Source organism: Misgurnus anguillicaudatus, chromosome 11 (genome assembly GCF_027580225.2).
Source record: "Misgurnus anguillicaudatus chromosome 11, ASM2758022v2, whole genome shotgun sequence".
In the NCBI taxonomy this organism is placed as follows: domain Eukaryota; kingdom Metazoa; phylum Chordata; class Actinopteri; order Cypriniformes; family Cobitidae; genus Misgurnus; species Misgurnus anguillicaudatus.
Window position 1 is genome coordinate 28,182,586 of NC_073347.2, and position 24,266 is coordinate 28,206,851.

The following is a 24,266-nucleotide window of genomic DNA, read 5'->3' on the forward strand; positions in this document are numbered from 1 at the left end:
AGATAAAATAAACGTTCTCCGTTTCGCTTTCCATGCGTGTCTTGTGTCGTTTTAAACAACAAAATAAACTAGGCTATATAAGGAAGCGAACAAATCTCTCATCATGCACGCTGATGCAGCGGCGGAGAAGCACGTCTAACACCCGGCATTAAAACTCTAAACACTTAAATGAGTCTGCAATCTGAATTACCAAAACAATCAGAAATACATACATATTAATTTTCATGTATATTTTATATTAAAGTCTGTAAAAGACCGTACAGGTGAAGTGAAAAAGGATTCAATGAGCAGTAGCATTAATGCTGAGGTGGCGGATTAAAAACATTTGAATATCATTTTTCCCCATTCTAATTATTATTGCAGATCGAATATTTGACCATTCGTGCACATCCCTAATTTTAAAAGCAATCATGTTAAATGTCTGGATGTTAATCTGAACGAATGTTTAGTCGGAGCTTGTGAAAACTGTACACAAATGCCCAGAGAAACTCCGCGGGTTTGGACACAAACATTACGGTCGTGGGCGGGAGTGAAACTCACAGGTTGCGGAGATCCTGGTCAGAAATTCGGCGGACGCGGGTTTGAGAGAAACCTAGTCCACACCGCAGATATGTTACTTCAGACAAGCACGTGCAGGTCGCGGTTTCTGTTTGCGTCATCACATTATTTCGGCCGTATTTTTTCGGTGATAAAAGTCTTTCGGGCCATTTTCGGCCGAAAATTTTCGGTGGCCGAATATTCGGTGCATCCCTACAATATAGTTCTCATTTTTTATCCGCTTATGCCATCATACTCACTCGTGCAACCACTCATGCAACAGTCCTCAAAAGGGAAAACATGGAAGTGTTTGGTGGCTTCTAAATTCATCCCTGTTTGGATCCTAAGGAATGAATGGGGCTAGGCTAAATGCTAACACATTCATGACGCGTTGTACAAAGATTAAGTGCACGCATTGAAAAAATACATGTATGTATTAATTTGTCTAAGTTGGGTAAGAACATAGTAAAATATTGAAAAACTGTGGTGTTTTCCTTTAAAATTTTAAGTTAATCAATTTTATAATATTAGTTTACGCAACAAATATTTTTTTAAGTTAAATTAACAAAACATTTTAACGCAACCAGGTTACTTATTTTTTAAAATCTTGTGTTTATTATGTGTTTATGTTCCATCAAGTAATGTAGTTCATTAGCTTGATGGTTGCCAAGCATCAAACCAGACTGGTGAATTAATATAGAACGTTTGGACACAGGTGGGTGCTTTTAAAATAGGAATTTTACTTTTTACTTTACTTTACTTTTTACAATGCAGTTCATCCAAACAGAATTCAGTACTATTCTCTTTATAATGCAAACTGATTCACCAGTTTAATATATTATTCATGATGTGCCACATTTTAAAATGAAGATCACAACCCTTGTTGTGATTCTCAAGTACAAGAAGGATCTGAAAGATGAATAAATGCAGTAAATAAAAAGATAGTAAAGTTACAGTGCCCCCTAGAGGATAACAAAATAATATGTGCGTAATCAGTGTTTATAAATGGTTTTTATATGAAAAGAATCAATTAAAAATATATATATATAAATACTGAGATTTAAGTGATAAAGCAGTATCTGGACCAATCAAGGCTTAGTGAAGTTGAAAGATGTACTGTAGGAACAGAGATCAGTCAACTGCTGCTAAATCTCTAAAGCTACATCGACAGAATCTAGAGGTGAGTTAGAAAGCATAAGATGGGAAACAAAAGCAAACAAAGCTACAGTATAAAAAATGTCCAGGGCCGAAATCTTTGAAGACATTTCATTACCTTCATGAACGAGACAAAGGACGTCTCTGGGTTCAGTAAGGAGGGAGATATTTCTTCTGCCTCCGCAGACTCATTTTCTCTTTCATCTTCTTTATTGTTTTTATCATCATGTTCCTCTCTAGTCTCCTCCACAACTTCGCTGAGCTTCTCTGCTTCATCAGACTCCGGCTGTTCCACACATGGCACAAACAAACAAAATCGAGCAACCCCGAACAGACACACAAAATGAGTTATGTCAGGTCATATGAGCTTTGCAGGCTTTTCACTATGTTTAATCCTGTAATTATTTATATACGCTGTAAATATGTGGGTTCAACCCAAAAAAGTAAATTTCCTGGTTGCCTTAAATTCTGTTTCAATTCAACATAAAAATTTTAGTTTACACAAAACGTCTTTTTTAAAGTTGAATTAACTCAACATTTAAGGCAACCAGGTAACTTACTTTTTTAAGCTGAACCAACAAATATTGTGTGTGTACAGGCCAAAAGTTCTTTATTTATATATTTGTCCACATAACACAATAATAATAAACTCGTCCAAACTATGGCATAACACAAATGCAACTGTGGGAATTATGTTGGTGACTGAAAGCATTCAAAATAAATCAAAATTGTGTTATATTTTATCATTTGAAGGGCAGTCACCCTTTGCCTAGAAATTGCAAAACCATACTTGTGTCATTTTATCAAAAAGCTTCTTGAAGTTTTACTTTAGACTGATTTTTAAAGAATATTGAAGGACTTCACATTTAATCTGGGCTCTTATTGACAAATTTTTCTTTAAAATTTAGTGCAAGTCATCTATTTAACTCTTTCCCCGCCAGCGTTTTTAAAAAAAAGTTGCCAGCCAGTGCCAGCATTTTTCATGATTTTCACAAAAGTTTAATGCCTTTCAGAAAATGTTCTTCTTTAAATATATAAACAAACAATATATCAGATGAAAGAACAGACCCTCTGCTTTCAAACAACAACAAAAAACGTTTCATCCTACCTTCATTAGTTCTCTTGTAATCACCTCTCAAACATGGGTAGGTTTCTTCAAAAAACACCCAATTTTGAGCAAAAAGCTGAGATAATTCCATTTTTGCGAAGGACTTTTGATAGAGATCAGATGCAGAGCAATCTTTAAAACATACACGGAGTTCTTTCTCTTTCACGTGAGGTAGTGATGGTCGTTTTCGAAGCACTGCTTCATGAGGCTTCGAAACATTTACGAATCTTTTGTTTCGAATCATTGGTTCGGAGCTTGTTTCAAACTGGCCCAAGTCACTTGATTTTAGCAAACGAGGCTTCATTACGTCATAATTGTTTCGAAACGTTTCGAAAATCAGATGGTTCACCACTAGGGGAGTTGATCACATGACCAGTATCTAATATGTTTAGGTGAACTCGGGTCAGTTTAATTATGAAAGTTCATAAAACATTTATACTTCTGACTAATAACACTGCCATTTTGTCTACTTTTTGTCTATAGACAGATTTAATGACAAAAATGTGCGTAATTAAAAGGGTAGTTCGTTTTAATGATTTGTTTGCCCTAAATTAAACTAAAAACACATAATAGACTTTTAACTATGTCTTAATTAAGTTAAATATTTTTTTTAACATATGTTAATACAAATCTTGATATTATTTTGTTAAAAAAGTGTAAAATGTTTGGGCATATCTGCTTTTACACTATTTTGACCAGCAGGGGTCGCCAGCGTGTGTGGTGTTTCGAACTGCTTCGAAAAACTGAATCAATTTTCGAAGCAATTGGTTCAATTGATTCGAAGCTTCGAAAAGCTTCATTTCTCCCATCACTAACGTGAGGCGCTACTTCCGGGTTGTATAAGTTGCGGAAGCCACCTGGTGGATAATAGCGGTATTGCGGAAAGACGGGGAATCTCGTCAATGGCGGCGAAAGAGTTAAAAAATAGTATTTTAAAATAAAATTTCAGTTTTCAAATAACAGAAATTAATCAGTTTGGCACAGGTATAGTTTTTTCTACAAACGTAATTTCATGCATTTAACCATACACCTTCAGATTAAAAGATTTTTTTAAATCTTAGTTAACATTTTAGTCAAGTGTGTCCAAACTTTTGGCCTGTACTGTATGTATAAGTTTCATGAAGTAATGTAGTTTATTAGCTTGACGGTTGCCAAGCATCAAACCAGGTGGGTAAATTATAGAAAGTTTGGGCACAGGTGGGTGCATTTATCCATTTTTTACAATGCAGTTCATCCAATCAGCAAAGCAAGCTACAATATAAAAACTGTCCAGGGACTAAATCTGATGACATTTCATTACCTTCATGATCGTGAGGAAGGACGTCTCTGGGTTCAGTAAGGAGGGAGATATTCCTCCTGCCTCCGCAGACTCATTTTCTCTTTCATCTTCATCTTCTTTATTGTTTTTATCACCTTGTTCCTCTCTAGTCTCCACAACTTCACTGGGCTTCTCTGCTTCATCAGATTCCGCCTGTTCCACACATGGCACAAACAAACCCGAGCAACCCCGAACAGACACAATGAGTTACATCAGGTCCACTGAACTTTGCAGGATTTTTAATCATTTAATTGTTTACACACTGTAAAAAATGTGTGTAAAGAAAGCTGCATTATAAAAACTGCCCAGGGCCAAAATCTGATGACATTTCATTACCTTCATAATCGGGAGGAAAGTCTCAGGGTTCAGTAAAGATGGAGATGTTCCTCCTGCCTCCGCAGACTCATTTTCTCTTTCATCTGTATCTTCTTTATTGTTTTTATCATCATGTTCCTCAATAGTCTCCTCCACAACTTCGCTGAGCTTCTCTGCTTCATTAGACTCCGGCTGTTCCACACATGGCACAAACAAACCCGAGCAACCCCGAAACAGACACACACAATGAGTTACGTCAGGTCTTATAAGCTTTGCAGGCTTTTCACTATGAGTAATCCTACATTACAATGTTTTTTTGAAACACCAAAAGCTCTTAGGACTTTTCTGAGACGACCGAGCATTATAGAAAGCTGTTACCACATCTAAGAGCATGCACAAACCTTTGAAAGCCAATCTAATCGTCTGATAAAGTTTTGATAGTCATGAAGAACTCAACGTGACATTTTATGAGATTTCATTTTACATTTATGCACATTGCAGATGTTTTTATCCAAAGTGAATTGCAGTGTATTACAAGCTGTACTTGATGAGTTTTCCCTGGGATCGAACCCATGAACTTTTGTGTCACTTCTCTACCAATTGAGCTACCTTTATTGCTTATTGCTATAAAAATAAAAAATACAATTTGATTTGTGTGTGTATGTGTACCTGTGCCTCTTTGGGCGTTTGGCAGCTCTTCTCAGAGATCCAGGAGTGTCTCTGCTCAGGTGTGGACTGCTCCACTGTCATCAGGGTCCCTCCTGATTTCTTCAACACGTCCTCCTCAACATGCACAATCTGAATCTCACCAGTCTCCTATGCACACATTCTAATCAATACATAACAGTGGCCTCTTCAAGGTGACTGAATTGCAATAAGGTTTCGTCTCCTGTGTCTCCTCCTCAGCAATAGTGTCTGGAACACAGAGAGATGTGGTGCTGTGAGGTGGGGCACTGAGAGGGGTGGTATCGGGAAGCGGGGCAAAAATCTCCTGCACCTCGATCGAGTATTCTAAAGCCAGCTGAGAAAGACAAAAACGGAGTTTTTGCATGTATACTGCGTGATGATCTGCACGTGTGTGTGTGTGTGTACCTGCTCCAGTTCCAGGATTTTTTTTTGTAATAGTTCAGCTCTTTTGAACACAAGGAGTGTGTTTTCAGCTTTGTCAGGAAGACACAGACCATCCTTACAGTTCTGGATCTCAGTGACGGTCCTTTTCATCAGATCAATCCTGTTCTCAATGGCCTGCCAAAAAACATTTACATTTATTCATTTGGCAGACACTAACATCCACTAACACATCTAAACAAGCATTCAAATTTGATTGGATTTTGCAGATCACATTGGGTCTGACTTTACAAATACATGACCTATTACATCAGTATGTTTTTATGTTTTTTGACCCTGGACCACAAAACTAGTAAAAAGGGTATTTTTTGGAAATTGAGATTTATACATCACCAAGAAGCTGAATAAATACGATTTTCATTGATGTATGATTTGTTACACTGAAAAAATAAAGGCTGGATTTACTTAAAAAAAATGGATGCAAAATGATGCACTATATTTTTAAGTAAGTATTACTTAGAATTGTAAGCAATTTATGCAATTGCTTACTTTCAAATAAAACTTACTTAAAAAAGTGGATGTAAAAATTATGTCCTATATTTTTAAGTAAATACAGCCTTTATTTTTTACAGTGTAGGATAGGACAATATTTGGCTGATATACAACTATTTGAAAATCTGAGAGTGCAAAAAAATATATATTGAGAAAATCGCCTTTAAAGTTGTCTAAAAAGTCCTTAGCACAATAATAATTTGTTAAATATATTGACACTCCAAAATATCTTCATGGAACATGATCTTTACTTCATATCCTAATGATTTTTGGCATACAAAATATATAGTTTGATAACTTTGACCCATACAACGCATTGCTGGCTATTGTTACAAATAAATACTTGCGACTTATGAATGGTTTTGTGGTCCAGGGTCACATTTACAGTGCAAATATGATGTGGTCACTTGGTTTGAGTGATCCAATCACAAAATAATGTGGACTATGTTTAAACCTGCTATTAACTTTATCCTATACATTAATTCCAGTTGAAAACAGGAGCTTTGTCACCCTCTTCTTCGTAATAATGTTTTAAATAGTCATATTAATTAATATTATTACACATCTCTCTAAAATGCATTACATTTACAAATGATTAAACCAATATATCTTTGATAATAACCTGCTGCCTATACATTATTATCCCTTACTTAAAGAGCACCAATTTCATTGTTAAAAAACAACATTATTTTATGTATTTTGTATAACACAATATGTTCATGTGGTTTATGGTTTAAAAACACATTATTTTCCACATACCCTACATTTTTGTAGCTCCAGATTTCACTTTCTTCCTGAAACGCACAGATTTGAAAAGCTCTGTGTCCCTGATTGGCCAGCTAATCTGTAAGTTGTGATTGGCCTGAATACCTCTGACATCAGCCGCAAATGTGACGCTTCTTACTAGAGCTGAAGATCTTTGCCCGAACCCGACGGGACCCGTCGGGACCCGACGGGCTCGGGCTTCATTTCTATAAATTCAACTTCCACGTGGCGTGTAGATTATTAGTCATGAATAAATAATGTTAAAACCTGTGTAAATTTCTCATTTTTGACAAAAGCTGTGTGTGTGCGCACATTTAAATAATGTCGGGCTGTAAACGGGTTCGGGCTTTTAAAAAGCTGTCAATCTAAATGTACGTTCGGGTTCGGGCTGCATTCTGTCGGGCTCCGGACATTTCAGGCCTAACTTTTAAGGCCCGATTACAGCTCTACTCCTTACCATTAGAAAGATTTGCGCACAATGCAATGTAAACAGGAGTTAACTTATGGTGCTTTTCCATTGCATAGTACCCCACGGTTTGGGTCAAGTCGGGTCAGCTCACCTCACTTTGGCTTCCATCGAGCATATATGTGACATCATTGCGTCGTGTTTTACTCTTTGATCTGTCACATTATATTGCATTTTAACACAACTGAATGCTATTTTTACACTTTGTTCTGTTGTCTATAAAATAGTGACTAAACACAACACAGTAACGACCCAGTAACTCCTTGTTTAATCCAATCAGCTCTTTCCTTAACTGCTGCTAAAAACGCATCTGACAAAATCATCATACATTTACATTGAGGCTGTACTGATGTTGCTCTTTTCATCGGTGTTGTTGCGTTATGAGCGCTTTTTTATTTGAAATACGAGTGGTAGTTTTGTTGTATATCCCGTATAGCGCAGACAATTTGTTGCAAATTCAGAAATATGAGAGAATACACGGTTGCTGTTACTATAGAACACGTGCATGGGCATACCGCATCATAGGTAGGGAGAGAGCTCGGACGCAGACTCACACCAGAACGGGTATGTGTGGTAAACACTAATGCTAACCTTTTGTTAAGTCACTCATGATGAACTCGATCAGCTGTCCTTTCTGTCAGTAACATCCGTGACAATTAACGTTTACGCGCAAAACAAAGTATGCTGAGTTAAAATACTTTTCACTGTTATTTGATAGAGGCGCGCTGGTGCCGCACGTCACGTGAGAGAGGGGAGGAGGCACGCGCTGTTGAGGCGCTGCAAGCAACGAGAGAGAGAGGGAGGAGGGAGGCGCGCTGGGCGCTCGCTACAATGAATTAAGACGTTTTAAATAGTAAAATTAAAATGTAAATGGGAATCATGAAAAATCTATTTGTGGCGGCCAGTGTTGATTCTATAAACCAATGTATGGGAAACACTGCCATGACTTGGTTCAAATACTGACACACATACACACAAAATAACCTTGAGTTTGTCCAGACTGATGCCCTCTTCGGTGGTCAGGGTAGATTTTATTTTGTCCGCATCTTTCTCCATAACCTTCATCTCTGCTTCAATTGCGTCCACTTCCTTAAAAGCACCAACCACACAAACATGCATTAAATTCACCTTACATAGAATTAAAACAAATCATCAGAGCAGAATAGTGAGTTTGTGTACTGACAGCTGCTGCATTTTCAAGTTGAGAGAGAAATCCCAGCAGGCTGTGCTGCATGTCGGCTACACGGCGGTCAGCATTCGAGAGCTGCTCCTCTAATGGACTCACATCAAACACGCTTCCCATCTCTGTTAACACGCCGCCGAAACCCTGCAGTGTTCGTCTCATCTGAGCAGAATCATCCAGCACCATCTAAAACACATACACAACAAAACTGCATAAGTAATTGTCTTCAGCCTAGTATGTAAAAGTCAGATCTGTAGATCGATTCATCTGACTATTCCCTCTAATTCCCTCTTGACAACACCCCTTGGGGCGCCCTGTCTAGATGATTTTAGGTACAACCTCTGATTTAACTCACCCATACAGTACATTATAACTAACCCTTCAGGTGTGTTTGCTTAGGGTTGAAGGTAAACTTTGCAGTGAATAGGCCTGTAGTTTGACATTATGAGTAAATGTCAGATAAAGGATGATGATGCATGTGAGAATAATACCTGCAGTGCGTTTACATGACTGTCAAGACATCTAGCGGTGGTGTATGTACAGGGTGTTGTTAACCACGATTGAGCCTCTGTGATCCAGCTCTGTGACCCCTTCACCATCTCCTCATGCTCCAGCAGCCAATCATGGATCTACGCAGAGACAGTGTTCAAAAGTTTAGACAAAATCATTCGGATGGCTTTAGCCTGCTGGTCTATGATGAACGTAAATGATACCTTATCCAGAGGTGTAACGTATCTTTACTTTTATTGGCAAACTTTAATTTTTTACACTTTTTTCAGATGCAAAATATTGTACTTTTCACTCCATTACATTTCATAAAAAGTAGTTTTTTACGTACATTAGAATGTAGTGCATTTTTAATAAAAGTACATTAGAAATGTAAAGTAGTACTTTCTTACATTAACAAATACTACTAGTTTTTACTGTTTTAAGAGTGTACATTTTAATGTAATTAAAGGGATAGTTCAGCCCAAAATGTATTTACTCACCTTCATGTTATTACAAATCTGTATAAATGTCTTGAATAAATGTTGACAGCCTTTTAATGTTAGGAAAAACTACTTTAATTTTCATTCCTCTGCAGCTAAACACAATAGGGGAGTTTTAAAGAGTTTGGTGATCTTGCTAAGGAAGTTGGTCCTCTGTTCGGCCTTTTTTGTAAGGTTGCTGTACGTCTGCTGAGCATTTGCCAGGTTTTCTAAAATCATACGGGACTCATCCAGATGTATCTCGCTCGTGTCCTGTAGCTCCACCTCCACCACCGTCAGACGAGTGTGTAAACCATCCAGCTCGTCCCATACACGCTGAAAGGAACATCACACATAAAATACAAAAATCTTTTAAACCAAATGTTTTTAACCAGTTTCTTTTCCGCCAGCATTTTTTAAAATGCCAGCCAGCGGCAGCATTTTTTATGGTTTTCACAAAAGTTTAATGCCTTCCAGAATTTTTTTCTTAAAATATATAAACATACAATATAAAAAATAAAAGAACAGATTCAGAACGATGATCAAAACATACACAGTTTTTACTGTTTTTGGATCAGTGGATGCTTCAGTGTTTAATAAGTTGTGTAAGAGCGCCACCTTGTGCATAATAGTTTAAATATGGATTGCCGTAAAAACTTGTCATTGGCAGAGAAGCGTTTTCTCTTAAAGGGACACTCAACTTTTTTTGAAAATATGCTTGTCTTCCAGCTCCCCTAAAGTTAAAGGAACAGTATGTAGGATTGTGGCCAAAACTGGTATTGCAATCACAAAACTTGTGGCTAAAACTGGTACTGCAATCACACCACTGGTGGCCAATACACAAAATGACAACATAAACATCAGTTGAGGGCTGCAACTCCACTTTTTAAATGACAATATCCTGGCCAGACTACTGTTGTGAGTGATATAAGTATTTGAAATGAAAATTATTTCTTAATGTCTAGTGACATTTCAGGGCCATTTTATGATTAATTAATATAAATATCTTACATACTGTTCCTTTAAACATTTGATTTTTACCGTTTTGGAATCCATTCAGCCAATCTCCGGTCTTGCGCTACCACTTTTAGCATAGCTTAGCATAATCCATTGAATCTGATTAGACCATTAGCTTCGCGCTAAAAATAACTAAAGAGTTTCTATATTTTTCCTATTTATAACTTGACTCTTCTGTAGTTACATCGTGTACTAAGACCGACAGAAAATTAAAAGTTGTGATTTTCTCGGCAGATATGGCTAGGAACTATAATCTCATTCTGGCGTATTAATCAGGGACTTTGCTGCTGTAGTATGGCTGCAGCGGGCGCAGTGTTATTATGCAGCGCCTGGAAATAGTCCCCTGTTATTGAAAGTAACCAAGGGATCAGCTGAGTGGATTCCAAAACTGTAAAAATCAAAAGTTTAACTCTAGGGGAGCTGGAAAATTTGCATATTTAAAAAAAGTGGAGTGTTCCTTTAATTGACAAGATAACTTGTGGGGAAATAGTTAATAAAGGCCATACATTCTTAAACAGTTATCTGAACTGTGCATCAAATCCGACTTTTTTTAAACAATGTGCAGCTGTTTACTTCATTTCTATGTGTATCTGATGAATAATTGGTTAATCAACAAAATTTCTTCAGCTATCACACACACATGCAGCGCAAATGCCATATTCAATATAGGTGCCAAAATGGACATGCACGAGAGATAAGAGACGTGTTTTGGATTGAACTGAACAAATGTCTTACCTTCTGTGTGCTCTCAACTTCACCGAAGTTCGAGCACTTCTGCTCTAACCAACTCTGAACTGATCCCAGACCTGCTTTAATCTCGGAGATCTTAGCAGTGAGTCTGTAAAGCGGACCGCTTTTTTCCACAGCTGTCTCCACCTATGAACGAAAAAAGGCAAAAGTCGTCTGTGAAGTAGTAGCAGGAACAACAGGAGATCCAAATCTTAATGAACAAACCCAATGGGGGTCTTAGCTAACTAGGTACTGTCACACATGTGTGTGTGTTTGAGTGTGAATATGGATGATGTAACACTTTTAACACCTGTCAATGTGTGTGTGTGTTGATAATGTGCCTCTGATGCAGGGATCTATCTGTTCTAGAGTGAGATGTTCTCCAGTCTTAATTCATTAAAGATGAGTGTGATGTTTCAGGGTGTTTGTGGGAAGCATGTGTACTTTTAACTCAGATGACATTTTATATTACTGTGTTCTTGCATGATTTAGCAATTATAAAAAATATTTTCAACTTTTAAAGTTTTAAAGGATGCTGTGTCAAACCTGCTTCTCTGCTTCCTGGAATGAGTTTGAGACTTCCTGTATTAGTCCCTCAATCTCCTCAGGAACCGGCGTGTTTCTCTCCGAGTACATCATTTTCAATCCTTCTGAGATACGCTGCAGAGCGGCCTTCTGTGTACACAGCTGCGAGTGAACCTCCTGTTAAGTGAAGAGCGGTATGAGTCATTAGTTAGGCTACATCTGTAATAGGTACATCCACGTACTGCACAAATAATGTTTTCCATTTTATCTATTTTATTTTAATACGCTTTTGGGTTCAACATCATAAACAAGATTGGCCAAAGTAGCCGAATTGGTTTGACTTCACAAAATACACAACCGGCCACCAAGGGCAGTACTGTAAGTGGTTCATTAAATGGGTTCAGAGAAACACACATAACATCTTAAATAAAGAGAATTGAACTTCAGTTAGTTTTGTATACTTCTCTGGAGGACATACAAAACGTTCATCTATTACATAAAGTCCTCTGAGATGTTATATGGAACAATGACCAATATGAATGAAGAAGAATGAAAAGTTTAAAGGAGCCATGGCATGAAAATCTGACTTTTTCCATTAAGTGCTATAACTGGGTCCCCAGTGCTTCTATCAACCTAGAAAATGTGAAAAAGATCAACCCAGTAACTTAGTTTTGATAATACATTCTCTGCAAGCGTTGTGAAAAATTAGGTCATTGAAATTTGGCTTTCCTTATGTCATAAGGGGATCTTATTATAATAATACCGCACCTTAATCTGCACTATGCAACCACGGCACTGCCATTTAGCTCAGAGAGAAAGATAAATTACAGCACAATTGAGTTTGAATTGCAACAAACCACCATCATTGTGATCAGTGTTTGCACTTCATCCACTCATTTGCATGTTAAAGGACACACGCAAAACGCCACATTTTTGCACACACCTACAAAGAAGCAATTTTAACATGCTATAATAAATTATCTATATGCTATTTTATACTAAAACTTCACATATGTGCTCTAGGACACCAGATTTATCTTAAAAAAATATTTAAAAAATATTGTGACATGTCCCCTTTTAGCTATGTAACTTTCCATGCATTTTCTGCAAATATTAATTCTTCTAGGTCTCCATCTCAACCAAGAATTTTTTTAAATCTTCAAAATAGTGACCTTTTATGAGGGCTGTTATACCATTCAGCTACCTGAATAACCTTTTCTTATCATAACAATTTGCTTATATTTTCATGAGATTTACTCTCATTATTTAGTTATTAAGACACATTTAGAGTTACATTATGAGGGTTTACAGGGCTCTGTAATACAATCTTCTCATGGTTTCATATGACGTCAAAACAGCATGTGTCCTATTAATATGTCTTTTTAAATTGTGACTTAATAACATAATTTTAAAGGGGACATTTCACAAGACTTTTTTATGTTGTCAAATCTTTGGTGTGCCCAGAGTATGTATGTGAAGTTTTAGCTCAAAATACCATATACACTGAAAAAAATAAAGGCTGAATTTACTTATAAAAAATGATGCACTATATTTTTTAGTAATCCAGCGTATTATTTTTTACAGTGTAGATTATTTAGTACACCAACTTTGTAGGTGTGAGCAAATCAAATGGCGTTTTTGGGGTGTGTCCTTTTAAATGCAAATGAGCTGATATCTGCACTAAATGGCAGTGCTGTGGTTGGATAGTGCAGATTAAGGGGCTGTACACTGAAAAAAATATTCATTTAATTTACTCAATTTTTGAAGGTAAGTGGTTGCAATGAATTTATTTAAGCTACATTTAAACAGATAGAAGCATTGGGGACCCAATTATAGCACTTAAACATGAAAAATGTCAGATTTTGATATGTGATATGTCCCCTTTAAATAAAACTCTTTCACTACTTCCTTTCTAATAATAAAGATTATAAAAGCACAATGAAGCTTTATTTTCAGGTTATTATGTCACAATCTTACAACAGTAATATATAATGGTTAATCTTTTTTTCAAATAAAATGTATTTAAAAAAAACATGTTATCATCATTATCACAAAGTGTGTTTAAGTCACTAAATAAATTGTACATTCAATAAAAAAACTGAAATAATAAGCTTTATAAATTAATAGCATGTTTAACTGGTCTACTATAATTGATAAACTCAGATGCAAAAGCCACTAAACGCAACCTCCATCAAAAAATTAGATAAATGAAATTAACCTAATGCTCTCTGCATGCATTATATGTTCATCGAATACCTTTAAATCTGCTTAATACCAGCCTCAGGCCATTCAGAAATACTGCCTTGTTTGCAGAATCCGCTAAACGCCACTTAAAATTTTCAGCAAAGTGCACGGAAAATGAATAGGATGAACATCGCACAAAACAGCCATGGACACATATTCAACTTGTGTCACTTGTATTCAGGTCCAAGTGCTCACAACCCAAATGTGGTAGTGACATGGATCAAAGGCAGCGCCCCATAATGTGTGGTTCAGTTTCTTCATTTTTTACATTCTGACTTTCATCATTTGTAATGCTTCTAGTTGCATCTTAAGTAATTTTGCAACTGTTCACTATATCTTATACAAAGAAGTGGATTTTCTTTAGAAGTGGAGCTTTTTGCCCAAAATGCTTGTATGCACTTAGAGGATTTTACAGCGAAAGTCAAATTTGTTAAATACCAATGAAATAATTAAAGTGACATTTGTGAAAATACGGCATTTCAATTATAGACTAATAACCTTTTCATTGCATTTAAATTGAAATGACTGAACCTGAACATAAGAGCCTGATAAAAAAATGCTTGTTTACAAGAAAAACTCTAACCTAACCTAACCCTAAATATACTTTAGGTATACCTTTACACTACAGTCTAAAATATCTTATTCGAAACACTTTTAAAGAGGAAAACTTAAAACATATAAAAAAGAAAAAAAACTTACATTTATAGAAACATCAGAAACCGCATGGCTGATGAACAATTTGATTGTGAAAGTCTACTAACATCAACACTATATCAGCATTAGCCTCTACTTTCTACCTTACAGTTTCTCATCAGTTAAACCTGGCAATGATAATCTAAACTGTTAGTCTCTAAAGCTTCAAGATACCAGAACCAGAACAATCCAGTCAAAAAGCTTCTGTCTCTCTCAGCCCTCTTCACCTTTCCGGCTCCAGTCAGTGAGATAAAGCCTCTAACCTCTATTTATATTATAATGAACCATTCAAGACTGAAAGCTGCATATACAAGATCCCAAAATTACCAAAAACCCCAGAGGAATTGATGACAGAGTTTATTTTCATTTCTTCCAATTCACTGTCTTTATTGCTTGTGACAATATGTAATGGGAATATTCAACTCATGCAATAGACATACAATGAAGTGAAATGAGGGAGGTAGTGTGTGTTTGTGTACAGTTTGTGTGTGTGTAAGAGAGAAAGTTGGCTGACATCACTTTTGGCCTTAGCATCAAACCTGAGGATTCACTTACAAGGTAGAATTGGGACCGGGTGTGTGGGAACATCTGAGTGAAATGTGTGTTGCTGAGAGTGAATAATAGATAAAGAGTGTGTGTGTGTGTGTGTGCATCTAAAACAGACATTGTCTAAAATTGTTGGAAATGACTCAGCTATTTACCCAGAATGCTAACACAGAGCACTCTGTGCGTGCGTGTGTGTGTAAAACAGGTAATGGGAGAGTATTATGGAGTATGTGTGTGTCTGAACATTTCAGACCCCATTTAACCTAAACAGTTTGCTTGTAATACCCCATTCACACAGCACTTTGGTCCCAGAAAATTGGCAGAGAGGCTTCTGTGTGACCACAAACACTTCCCCTGTAAATGTTCTGGGATCGCTTCCATAAAGTAACATTGCCGTAACATTTACAGAACACATCCTGGGCTCTATCATACACCCAGCGCAATGCGCAAAGCAAATGTCTTTTGCTAGCTTCAACCCGGCGCAATTATCATTTTCACGTTTGTTTAAATAGCAAATGCATTTGCGCCCAATTTTGCAACCATGGCCGTTCTGCCCTGAAAATGAGGTGTGTTCAGGTGCATTGTTGGTGCGTTGCTATTTTGAGGCAACTAAAATAGACTACCGATACGCCATTGATCAACAAAAACCTAAAGTCAATGATGATCTAAAGTCAATGCTTTATATTGCGCAATATTGTTTTTGTTATTTATTGAGTGCGTTAGTAGCCTAATATGCTAATAACGGGACGACAACACGCGTTTGCTTATCAAATGGATGCGCAGCACCACATAAACGTTTTAAAATATAAAAAATCGAAGGATCAAAATGGAAAAGATTATTATTAAATCTCTTGGACATAAATGAGGACCGATTATGAGATGTTAGAAGGCGTCAAAAGCTGCTTCACCTGTAGCCTGGTAAGTAATTAAATGTTTTGCTTTAAGCAAATGCAAATATTACATATATATATATTCATTTTACTTCCATGACTGAAAGAAGGGAACTTTTAAAGGTTTTATTACAAAAAATATCAGTTTCAATACAAATGAAAACAGTGTAATTTTTTTGTATCGGTCTTAAACTGGTGGTCTTCTTCCTCCGCTTAGTTTTTCAGTTCACAAATTCCGCCATCTAAATAGCAAATCAGGTGAGCGCCAGCGCAACTGGCTTTTAAAACGATGAGAGCTGAGACTTCATTGGCTTACTGCACATTACGCCCAAAACACACCCATTACTCATTACGAGAATGTGAAGAACCCTTTTAGACCGTGAGCTTGGCACACAAACCATTTTCCCAGTTGTTAAATTAGCAAAAGTGGACATTTTTGTAGCTCTAGATTTCACTCTCTTTCTGAAACGCACGGATTTCTGTAATTGCTGGAGGAATTATGATAATGTCAGTCTTGTCTACATCACCAATACCAGGAAGAAAACCGTTGCCTACAATCCATGTGTTTGTTGTAGTCCAAGAAAAGAGGTTTACCTTGGAGACGATAACTCGTGTCATAGTTTACTTTGGGGTTTGTACCTTTTGCATTTCGTTAACGTGTACTAATACACACTTACACACCAAAGAATATTTAAAAACGTAAATCGGACAATAGGTGCTCTTTAATGACAACATATACACTGAAAAAAAGGTCACTGGTTGCATATGACAAACGTAATTTAATTATGTACACCAGTTCAACATGACTAAATCAAGTTTTATTCAAATTAAATTAATGTTAATTAATGTTTTATTTGATTTATAATTAATATTTTTAATAACATTTTAAGAAAACTTAATCATGTGAGACCGGTGTTCACATTTTTTTCAGTCTAGGTATTTGCAACAGTTGTTATTTCTGTGGTGTTTTGAGCGAAACAGAATATCTTAAGCTAGTGGTTCTCAAATTATTAGCCTGGGCCCATTCAAATTACAAAGAACAACTTTTTTTCATTTCAGATGTAAAAATACATCAAGTTTTATCTAATCCTGATTAATACCAGCGTATCCTGTGCTTGGCTTGTTGGTCTATAAGTAAACTGTAAATTATTGTTAAACACTGTCTAATCTGGACAGTAAAGTTTGACATTGACAGGTAACTTACCTGTAGCTGTTTCTTGCTGGGCTCTTGTTCCAGTACAGAAATATGAGAGACAGCAGCATCCAGCCATCCCCTGACTCCCAGCAACTGTTCCTGTATCCGTTCCCTCTCCACCACCTCTGCTTTCACTTTCCTTTGACCTTGAACACTGCGCTCCTTCAGACTGCATGAAACACACCATGATGGTCAAAGGACATGCTTAAATCTCAGATGAGCAGGTAGCCTGTAGTTCTGGTCAGCGATGATTTTAATTTTAAGTTCAAAATCCATATGGCATATTTGAAGCAAAAATTCATTCTTCATAACTTTTTCAAGGCTTGTTTAGACAAGACTACACGTTTGTACGTTATGAAAATTAAGTGTAATTGTATGGATATGTTGGTATCTTTGGAATTGGAGGTTAGCTTCAAAACCTGACGTAGTTTAGCAAACTCAATAATATACCACTAATTTGTGGACTGCTGGTAAATGACGCTGACAAATAGTAATATTTCTTTAAAAGAGAAACTAACACTATTAAAACATCACTGAATAACAATGGATAGGTTTTACAATTACCCCACAACCGAAGAGAAAGAAATCAACCAATCAGCTATACGCAAATTAGATTTCTGACCTATGGTAACGCTCCTGCATGGCTTGAAGCTCTTGGCAAAGTGCAATAGGTGGGGCCTTTTCCAGGTGGGAGGGAACGCCAAGCAACCTCGCAACTCTTAATTCCAATGCGGAGACAGCTCTTTGTTCACAGTCCAATCTGTCTTGATACTGGGAAGAGAACAGCAGTAGTTCCTGCAGTTCATCACCAGTCATATTGTCCATGTTGCTATCTGGAAATTCAGTCTCCACCTGCTCCAATATAGTGGCTGCCCGCTCCACCTGGAATAAATAGGAAGAACAGATTCAGTTCAATATAAATTAACTATACAAAATGTTAGCACAGTTGACAGTACCAATTGACTTCCATAATATTTGTTTTTCCTACTATGGAAGTCATTAAGTACCATCAACTGTGTGGCCACCATTTATCAAAATATCTTCTTTTAGGTTCAACAGAAAAAAGGAACTCATACAGGTTTAGAACAACATGGGGGTAAGTAAATAATCTAATTCATTTTTGGGTGAACTACCCCCTAAAGAAGCCTGGTCCAACCAGACTCTCGTACATTCATTTCATTTGAACAGAGAGTCTGGCCATGCTCCATTGCAAAGCGTTACTTCCGTTAAGGAGGGTCCTCTGTTGAAGTTTAAAACTATTGGATCTGCCCAGAGTCACTTTGAATCTGCCATAACCAAACGCTAATGTTTGGTTGTGACGTATGTCATGCGCCGAAACCGGTCGGAAACAACAAGTCCGAATGATCAGACCAACAAAACTTAAACTTCTGTATATTTGGCAGTTTTGCAACAACGGACCGAATAGCTTTTCTCACGTCTTTCTCCGCTGCCATTACTGAACTACAACTCAAACTGACGCACGACCTCAACGTCATCTTTCTTAGCCACCCCCCTCTGTTCGCTGATTGGTCCTGCAGATTTTTGCAGGAGAAAACGAAACTCTACACAGCAGTCCCAGACGTAGTACTAAAGCGAAATGAAAATTAAGCGGAAGCACGTAGGAGGGCGGAGCCAGGCTACCTCTAAAGTGCATGTTGACATGGTTAAATACTGCATTGTCCAGAATATAAGGCCCTGTCTACACGTACACAGTATTTTTAAAACCATAGCTTGTTCTGTGCAGTTTGGACATTCGTCCACTTTTATTTTTTTCAGGGTCATTTTATATTCGAGACAATACGGTATTGAAAGACCTCAGTCTACTTTTCAGGACTAAATAGTACAAAATTTGTTGGTTTATTTTTTAATCTTGCCTTCAGTTTTGGTCATGGTACTTACACTATGGGTGACGTCCTTCCACTCTCGTTCCATTCGTTCCAAGTGTGTATGCAGATCATTGGCACAGCGCTGCAATCTTGCTACCTGCCCCCAGAGGGCGCTAACTGCATCCTCTCTGTTGGCTCTGCAGCCATGCAATGAACACCACTCTCTAAGATTATCCAGTTTCCCAGGTAGCATATCAACTTCTTCCACTAGAGCCTAGATATAGGGTCAATATGTTACATATACTTTCACCAAATTACAAATACATTATACACATTTTTTTTTGGTTATGTAGTGGGTTTTGTAATGTTTCCAACAGTAGCCATTTAGCCTTTTACCTTGAGTTTCTGTTGCAATTCTTTACAGTCTTTGTGTGAAGTAACTTTACTGGAAGCACATTGTGATAGCGAGGTTTCTGAGTCCCTCACTTGCTGGCAAAGGTCCTCATAGCATTTACGAGATTGTTTCTGGCACTCAACACAACTTGTAATGTATAAGAAAAAACATATTACAAATAACATATTTGTAGAGCTGGTTCATCTTTCTGTACTGTAAGTATGGTGAATTCTTTATTGATGTTTGAGATTTGATAATCATAGATTGTATGCAAAAAAGATACATATATCTATAATTTAGTATTAAGCTATATGAGTATGATTTCAACAAGTGTACCTCTTCAGATTTTCCAACTGAATTTCAGCCTGGGCCTTTAGGGTCGACAAACACACCAGGAGCTTCCCTAAAACCTCTGTATGAAGAAACTCAATTTTCTGTGGTTTGAAACAGGGATGCTGTGGGGTTTGAGCCTGGAGCTGTAAAACATGGGTCTGAAACTCTGTGTCTAGGGTTGATAAAGCTTGCTCAGTATCTTTAAGTCTTTCTGAACAGCTTCTGGCAGAGCAAACTGAGGGAAGGAGGATCAAAGCAGCTCTATGGAGGAACCGAATGGTGTTAACCAATGCCTTGGTGTAGTTTCTCAACAGTTCTTTGGCTTTTGTTAGGTTTACCTGGAAAGATAAAATCAGGGTAAAAATAAATGTCACTGTACTGTCACTGGGGTGGTACACCTCTTCAGCTTTGCACCTAAACGATACATGTTAATACCTCAGAGAAATATATTGGAACCAAAAGTATTTGACCTAAATGGTACATATTAGGATCTTTTTAATGTCTACAGTCTCAGTGTTGAACCTTTGTACCTGGTGTTTGGAAAAAAAATCCCTCAAATTCTAGTTCATGATGAAAATCAACTCACCATTCGTTGATCACATTTTTCCAGAACCATATCCTTCAAGCAAGTAAGCTGTTTTAAGTCTTGTGGCCTCCATTCAGGATCAGTTACAGATCTCTTTTCAGGTTTCTCAAGCACTCGCATTCTGGATTCAATGTCCTTTTTCAGCACAAGGCACTTTCTCAGTTCTTTTTCAACAACTCTCTCTTTTGGTTCAACGTAACAAAGCTTTTCCAGCTCTTTATCTGTGTCCTGGAGGAATTTCTGAACTGTTCTCTGCTCTGATGGGTAGTGAATATGCTTCAATACATCCCATTCCAGTATGCGAAGATTGTTGTTCACTGCCAATTCTAGGGTCGTGAGATTTTCCAGGATTTGCTTAAGTCTGGCTTCTTCAGTAGAGCACTGAGTTGGATAAAGATCTGCTTTGATTTCTTGGAGTTCTTCTCTTGTTTCTTCACACAAAAGTTTTAATAAAGGCATTTGGGTCAATAGGACCTGACAATCTTTGTAGCGCTCCTCTTTGTTAATGTTCTTATCTCTGGTCCTTGGAATCTGAGCCTCCACTTCTTTCATGAGATCTTCAACACATTGCCTGAGACTCAGGTACCTTTCATGCTCCTGCGCTTTGACATCTAAATCATTCATCCTGCGATGCAGTTCAGTAATAACACATAATAGTTCTCGTCTCTTGTCTTCTGCACAAGGACTGACTTGCTCAATCTGAGATTTACGTTCCACGACTATCTGCTTTAAGGGCTCGATGGAGGACATGGTGTCTTTGGTAACAGGGAACCTGTGTCTTTTTACGTCAACCAGCATTTGCCTCAGGCTATTCTCAAGTGATGAAACCTTCCTCTGAGAGGATTCGCGGCTCTGTATGACATCCATAACTTTCTGAGAGCAAGCTTTCTCATAGCTGATGATACTCTTGATGTCCTCTTGAAGGCTAGTGAGTTTCTCATTGAGGTGAGAACTTTCAGAAACACTAAGCTCTGAGAACATGTCTCTGCTTTTCATCAGAAGAGCTTCAGTGACAGCAGAATGTTTTTCTGCCTCTCCAAGAGTGTCCTGGATTTGCCTCAACCTACGATCCAGGTCTGCCGCACTCAAACCTAATAATAAATAATAATCCTCTCTCCTTAAAGCTTCTCTACAAAGATGTCCAACCACCCAGGAATCAACATCTGCAATCTGTTCTGACATCTTCTCCCTAGTCTGAAGGCCTGATTCTATCTCTCGAATCGCCTTGGCCAATTTCTCTGCAGTAGATTTAGACAAATCTTGTAGAGCTTTCAAGGATAAGGTGACCATTGGAACATCAGCCGCTTCTAGTTCGGGTATCAGCTCAGTGACTTCCTCAACCAAAGCCTTCAGCTGGGTTTGCTTGGAGCTCATCTCTAACTGCAGTTTCTTTAAATCTTTAATCTGTCGATGGACCTCTTCTGGTAGCAGAGACACCTTATTTTTCCGTCCTTTGATGTCACATTCAGTCTGTTTGGCCCAAGCCAGAGCATCTGTTATGACCTTTACAATTTTACTTAACATTGGATTGCTGCTGGTTGGCGTTTCAGCTGCTATATTTTCACCCATTTGATCCAGCTGATATTTGATGTTCTGAAGGTCCTGCTCTATGCTGGATGTCTCTGTTTTGAATTGGAATCCTTGGGCAAGAGCCTGGGAGGTTTGCTGAAGATTAAGGTACTGCTGTTGTGTGGAGGTGAGTTCAGCATTTAGATCCATAATTTCTTCAGCTCTCTTGCTGTCCCATGAGGCTGGTGAGGACTTAGATTCATCCAGGGTCTTCTGGATGTTCTCTAGATGGTTTTTTAAGACACCAATCTCTTGAAGAAAGCTAGCACTTTCTTTAGCATAAGCATTCACCTTGTAAAGAGCACTTTCTGCTTCTCTCTCTAGCTCCCTCCATTGGCCCTGTAAGTTGCTTTGCTGTATTTCTGCCGCTTGTCTCTCGGCCAGACTGAGGTGTGGAGATAGTTTTGCGTGCGTCTGAATCAGCTCACCGACAGCTGTTCTTTCCTGCTCAATGTTTCTCAAAAAAGAGCGCAGCCTTTCCTCCTCAACAAAACTACTCTCAGCTGGAGATCTGCAGATGTATGTGATACATTTAATGGTCTTTTCAATTTAAAAGCCAATAATTAGTATGTGTTAGTATAGAAACTTTGCGGTCACAAATACTTACGTCCTCAATGCCTCACGCTCAGTTTTGAGTCTACCAAGAGTGGCTTTGACCTTCTGTGTCTGCCTTTGAAAATCTGCAACCATCTGTAGTTGAGCCTCCTTGGAGTGGACAGCGCTTGCTGCATCCCACAATGCTGCACTCCACTGCGCACTCAGTTGTTGCATTGGCTCGGAATCAAAGACTGTGCCATTGGAACGGGTGTCAATGTCACCATTAGACTGGTCTTGCTTAGACAGCATAGACACTTGTCTCTGTGCACATCTTCTACATTCCTAAAATCAAATAGAAATAGTGAATAAGCTCACCACAGATTTTTTACAACCAGAATGAAACATTTAAATGTTAAACAGGCAATACGTAAATAAATAAGACAATAGTAGGTTAGGGTTTATCAACTTTACCTCAGCCTCCTCTAGCTGTTTGGCCATGTCTTTGGAGTTTAGTGCAGCTGGGTGATTTCGAAGGTCCAGTAAATGGAACACTAGTCTTTTTAACCGAGCTTCAAGATCAGCACTGGACGTGTCCAGAATTTTTAGGACACTTTTATGTGGCATACCCTACAATTAAAACAAAATATAATCCATACTTTACCTTAAACAATGGAATGTGCAATACAAGTATAAAATATATATATATATATATATATATATATATATATATATATATATATATATATATATATATATATATATATATATATATATATATATATATATATATATAAGAAATATAAAAAAAAGCAGTAAACCATAAATTACTTTTGTAAAAACGTTTTTTTTTTTAATAGCACATACTACGATCTAAAAATACTGGGTTACTTTTAACCTGTGGTTAGGTCAAAAAACATACCAACCTGCTGGGTTTTACAAACGAACCCATGTTGGGTTGTTTTAGCCCAAAACGCTGGGTTGTTTGGGGCATTTTCTATTTTAATTTAACGAAGTGGTTGGGTTTGTTCCTTTTTGAACCAATCATGAGTTAAAATAACCCAGCAATTTGTATGCATTTTGTTTTATTCATGTTAAAAGTTTGTTGTGAAACTATGATGTCTTTTAATTGTATCAATTGCTTAACTTATTTTAAAGTAATAAACTAGTGATCGTTTAAAAATATTATCTCCATTAGCACAGGTTTTGGTCCTTTTTCCGTCATTTGTTTGATCTCCATGAATATATCCTTCATTGTGGGTCCTAATGGCTCCTCCACTTCCTCTGCTGGACTCTCAGTGGTAAGACCAACTTGGGCAGAAACCTCCACTTCTTGATCTTGTGGCTGTAAAATACAAAAAGCAGATCAAGTAAGCTTAATCAACACTAGCAATATATTGTATTACTTGCCTGTCTAAATAATTTTTATATTCTATATTATAATAGTAAATACACAGAAAACAAACGCTAGCTTATAGTACACAGTGCATAAGGAAGCAAACATAATACAAATAGGAATATATGAGGAAACGCAAAAGAAATTTGTTTATGTCTTCCTTGTGAGCATATGACATCACACAATATGAAAATAGTGCACACTCTATTCATGGCCGCAAAGGTGTAATTCTGTATGCAATTATGCTGAATACTAGGAGATTCTCTTTGTGGTTACAGTATGCAGTTAAAATGACACAAACATAAGAAACAATAAATTGGAGGGTTACTGATGAGTCACAGAAATGATAGAGTT

The 24,266-nt window shown here is 37.4% G+C and overlaps 1 protein-coding gene across 1 annotated transcript in view; it reads right to left on the reverse strand.

The window, feature by feature from the left end:
- syne2b (spectrin repeat containing, nuclear envelope 2b) overlaps positions 1 to 24,266 on the reverse strand; it is a 191,307-nt gene that overhangs the window by 106,921 nt on the left and 60,120 nt on the right. The window contains exons 58-78 of the mRNA XM_073873482.1: positions 23,706 to 23,861; positions 22,991 to 23,146; positions 22,590 to 22,861; positions 20,414 to 22,493; positions 19,831 to 20,165; positions 19,497 to 19,641; positions 19,174 to 19,374; positions 17,897 to 18,156; positions 17,284 to 17,443; positions 11,728 to 11,883; positions 11,188 to 11,328; positions 9,586 to 9,771; positions 8,959 to 9,093; positions 8,468 to 8,653; positions 8,269 to 8,373; positions 5,526 to 5,678; positions 5,318 to 5,454; positions 5,103 to 5,244; positions 4,455 to 4,625; positions 4,101 to 4,271; positions 1,811 to 1,978 (exon numbers count right to left, since the gene is read on the reverse strand). Of these exons, the coding sequence (XP_073729583.1) occupies positions 1,811 to 1,978; positions 4,101 to 4,271; positions 4,455 to 4,625; positions 5,103 to 5,244; positions 5,318 to 5,454; positions 5,526 to 5,678; positions 8,269 to 8,373; positions 8,468 to 8,653; positions 8,959 to 9,093; positions 9,586 to 9,771; positions 11,188 to 11,328; positions 11,728 to 11,883; positions 17,284 to 17,443; positions 17,897 to 18,156; positions 19,174 to 19,374; positions 19,497 to 19,641; positions 19,831 to 20,165; positions 20,414 to 22,493; positions 22,590 to 22,861; positions 22,991 to 23,146; positions 23,706 to 23,861 (5,616 nt within the window). The remainder of the gene's footprint in view (positions 1 to 1,810; positions 1,979 to 4,100; positions 4,272 to 4,454; positions 4,626 to 5,102; positions 5,245 to 5,317; positions 5,455 to 5,525; positions 5,679 to 8,268; positions 8,374 to 8,467; positions 8,654 to 8,958; positions 9,094 to 9,585; positions 9,772 to 11,187; positions 11,329 to 11,727; positions 11,884 to 17,283; positions 17,444 to 17,896; positions 18,157 to 19,173; positions 19,375 to 19,496; positions 19,642 to 19,830; positions 20,166 to 20,413; positions 22,494 to 22,589; positions 22,862 to 22,990; positions 23,147 to 23,705; positions 23,862 to 24,266) is intronic.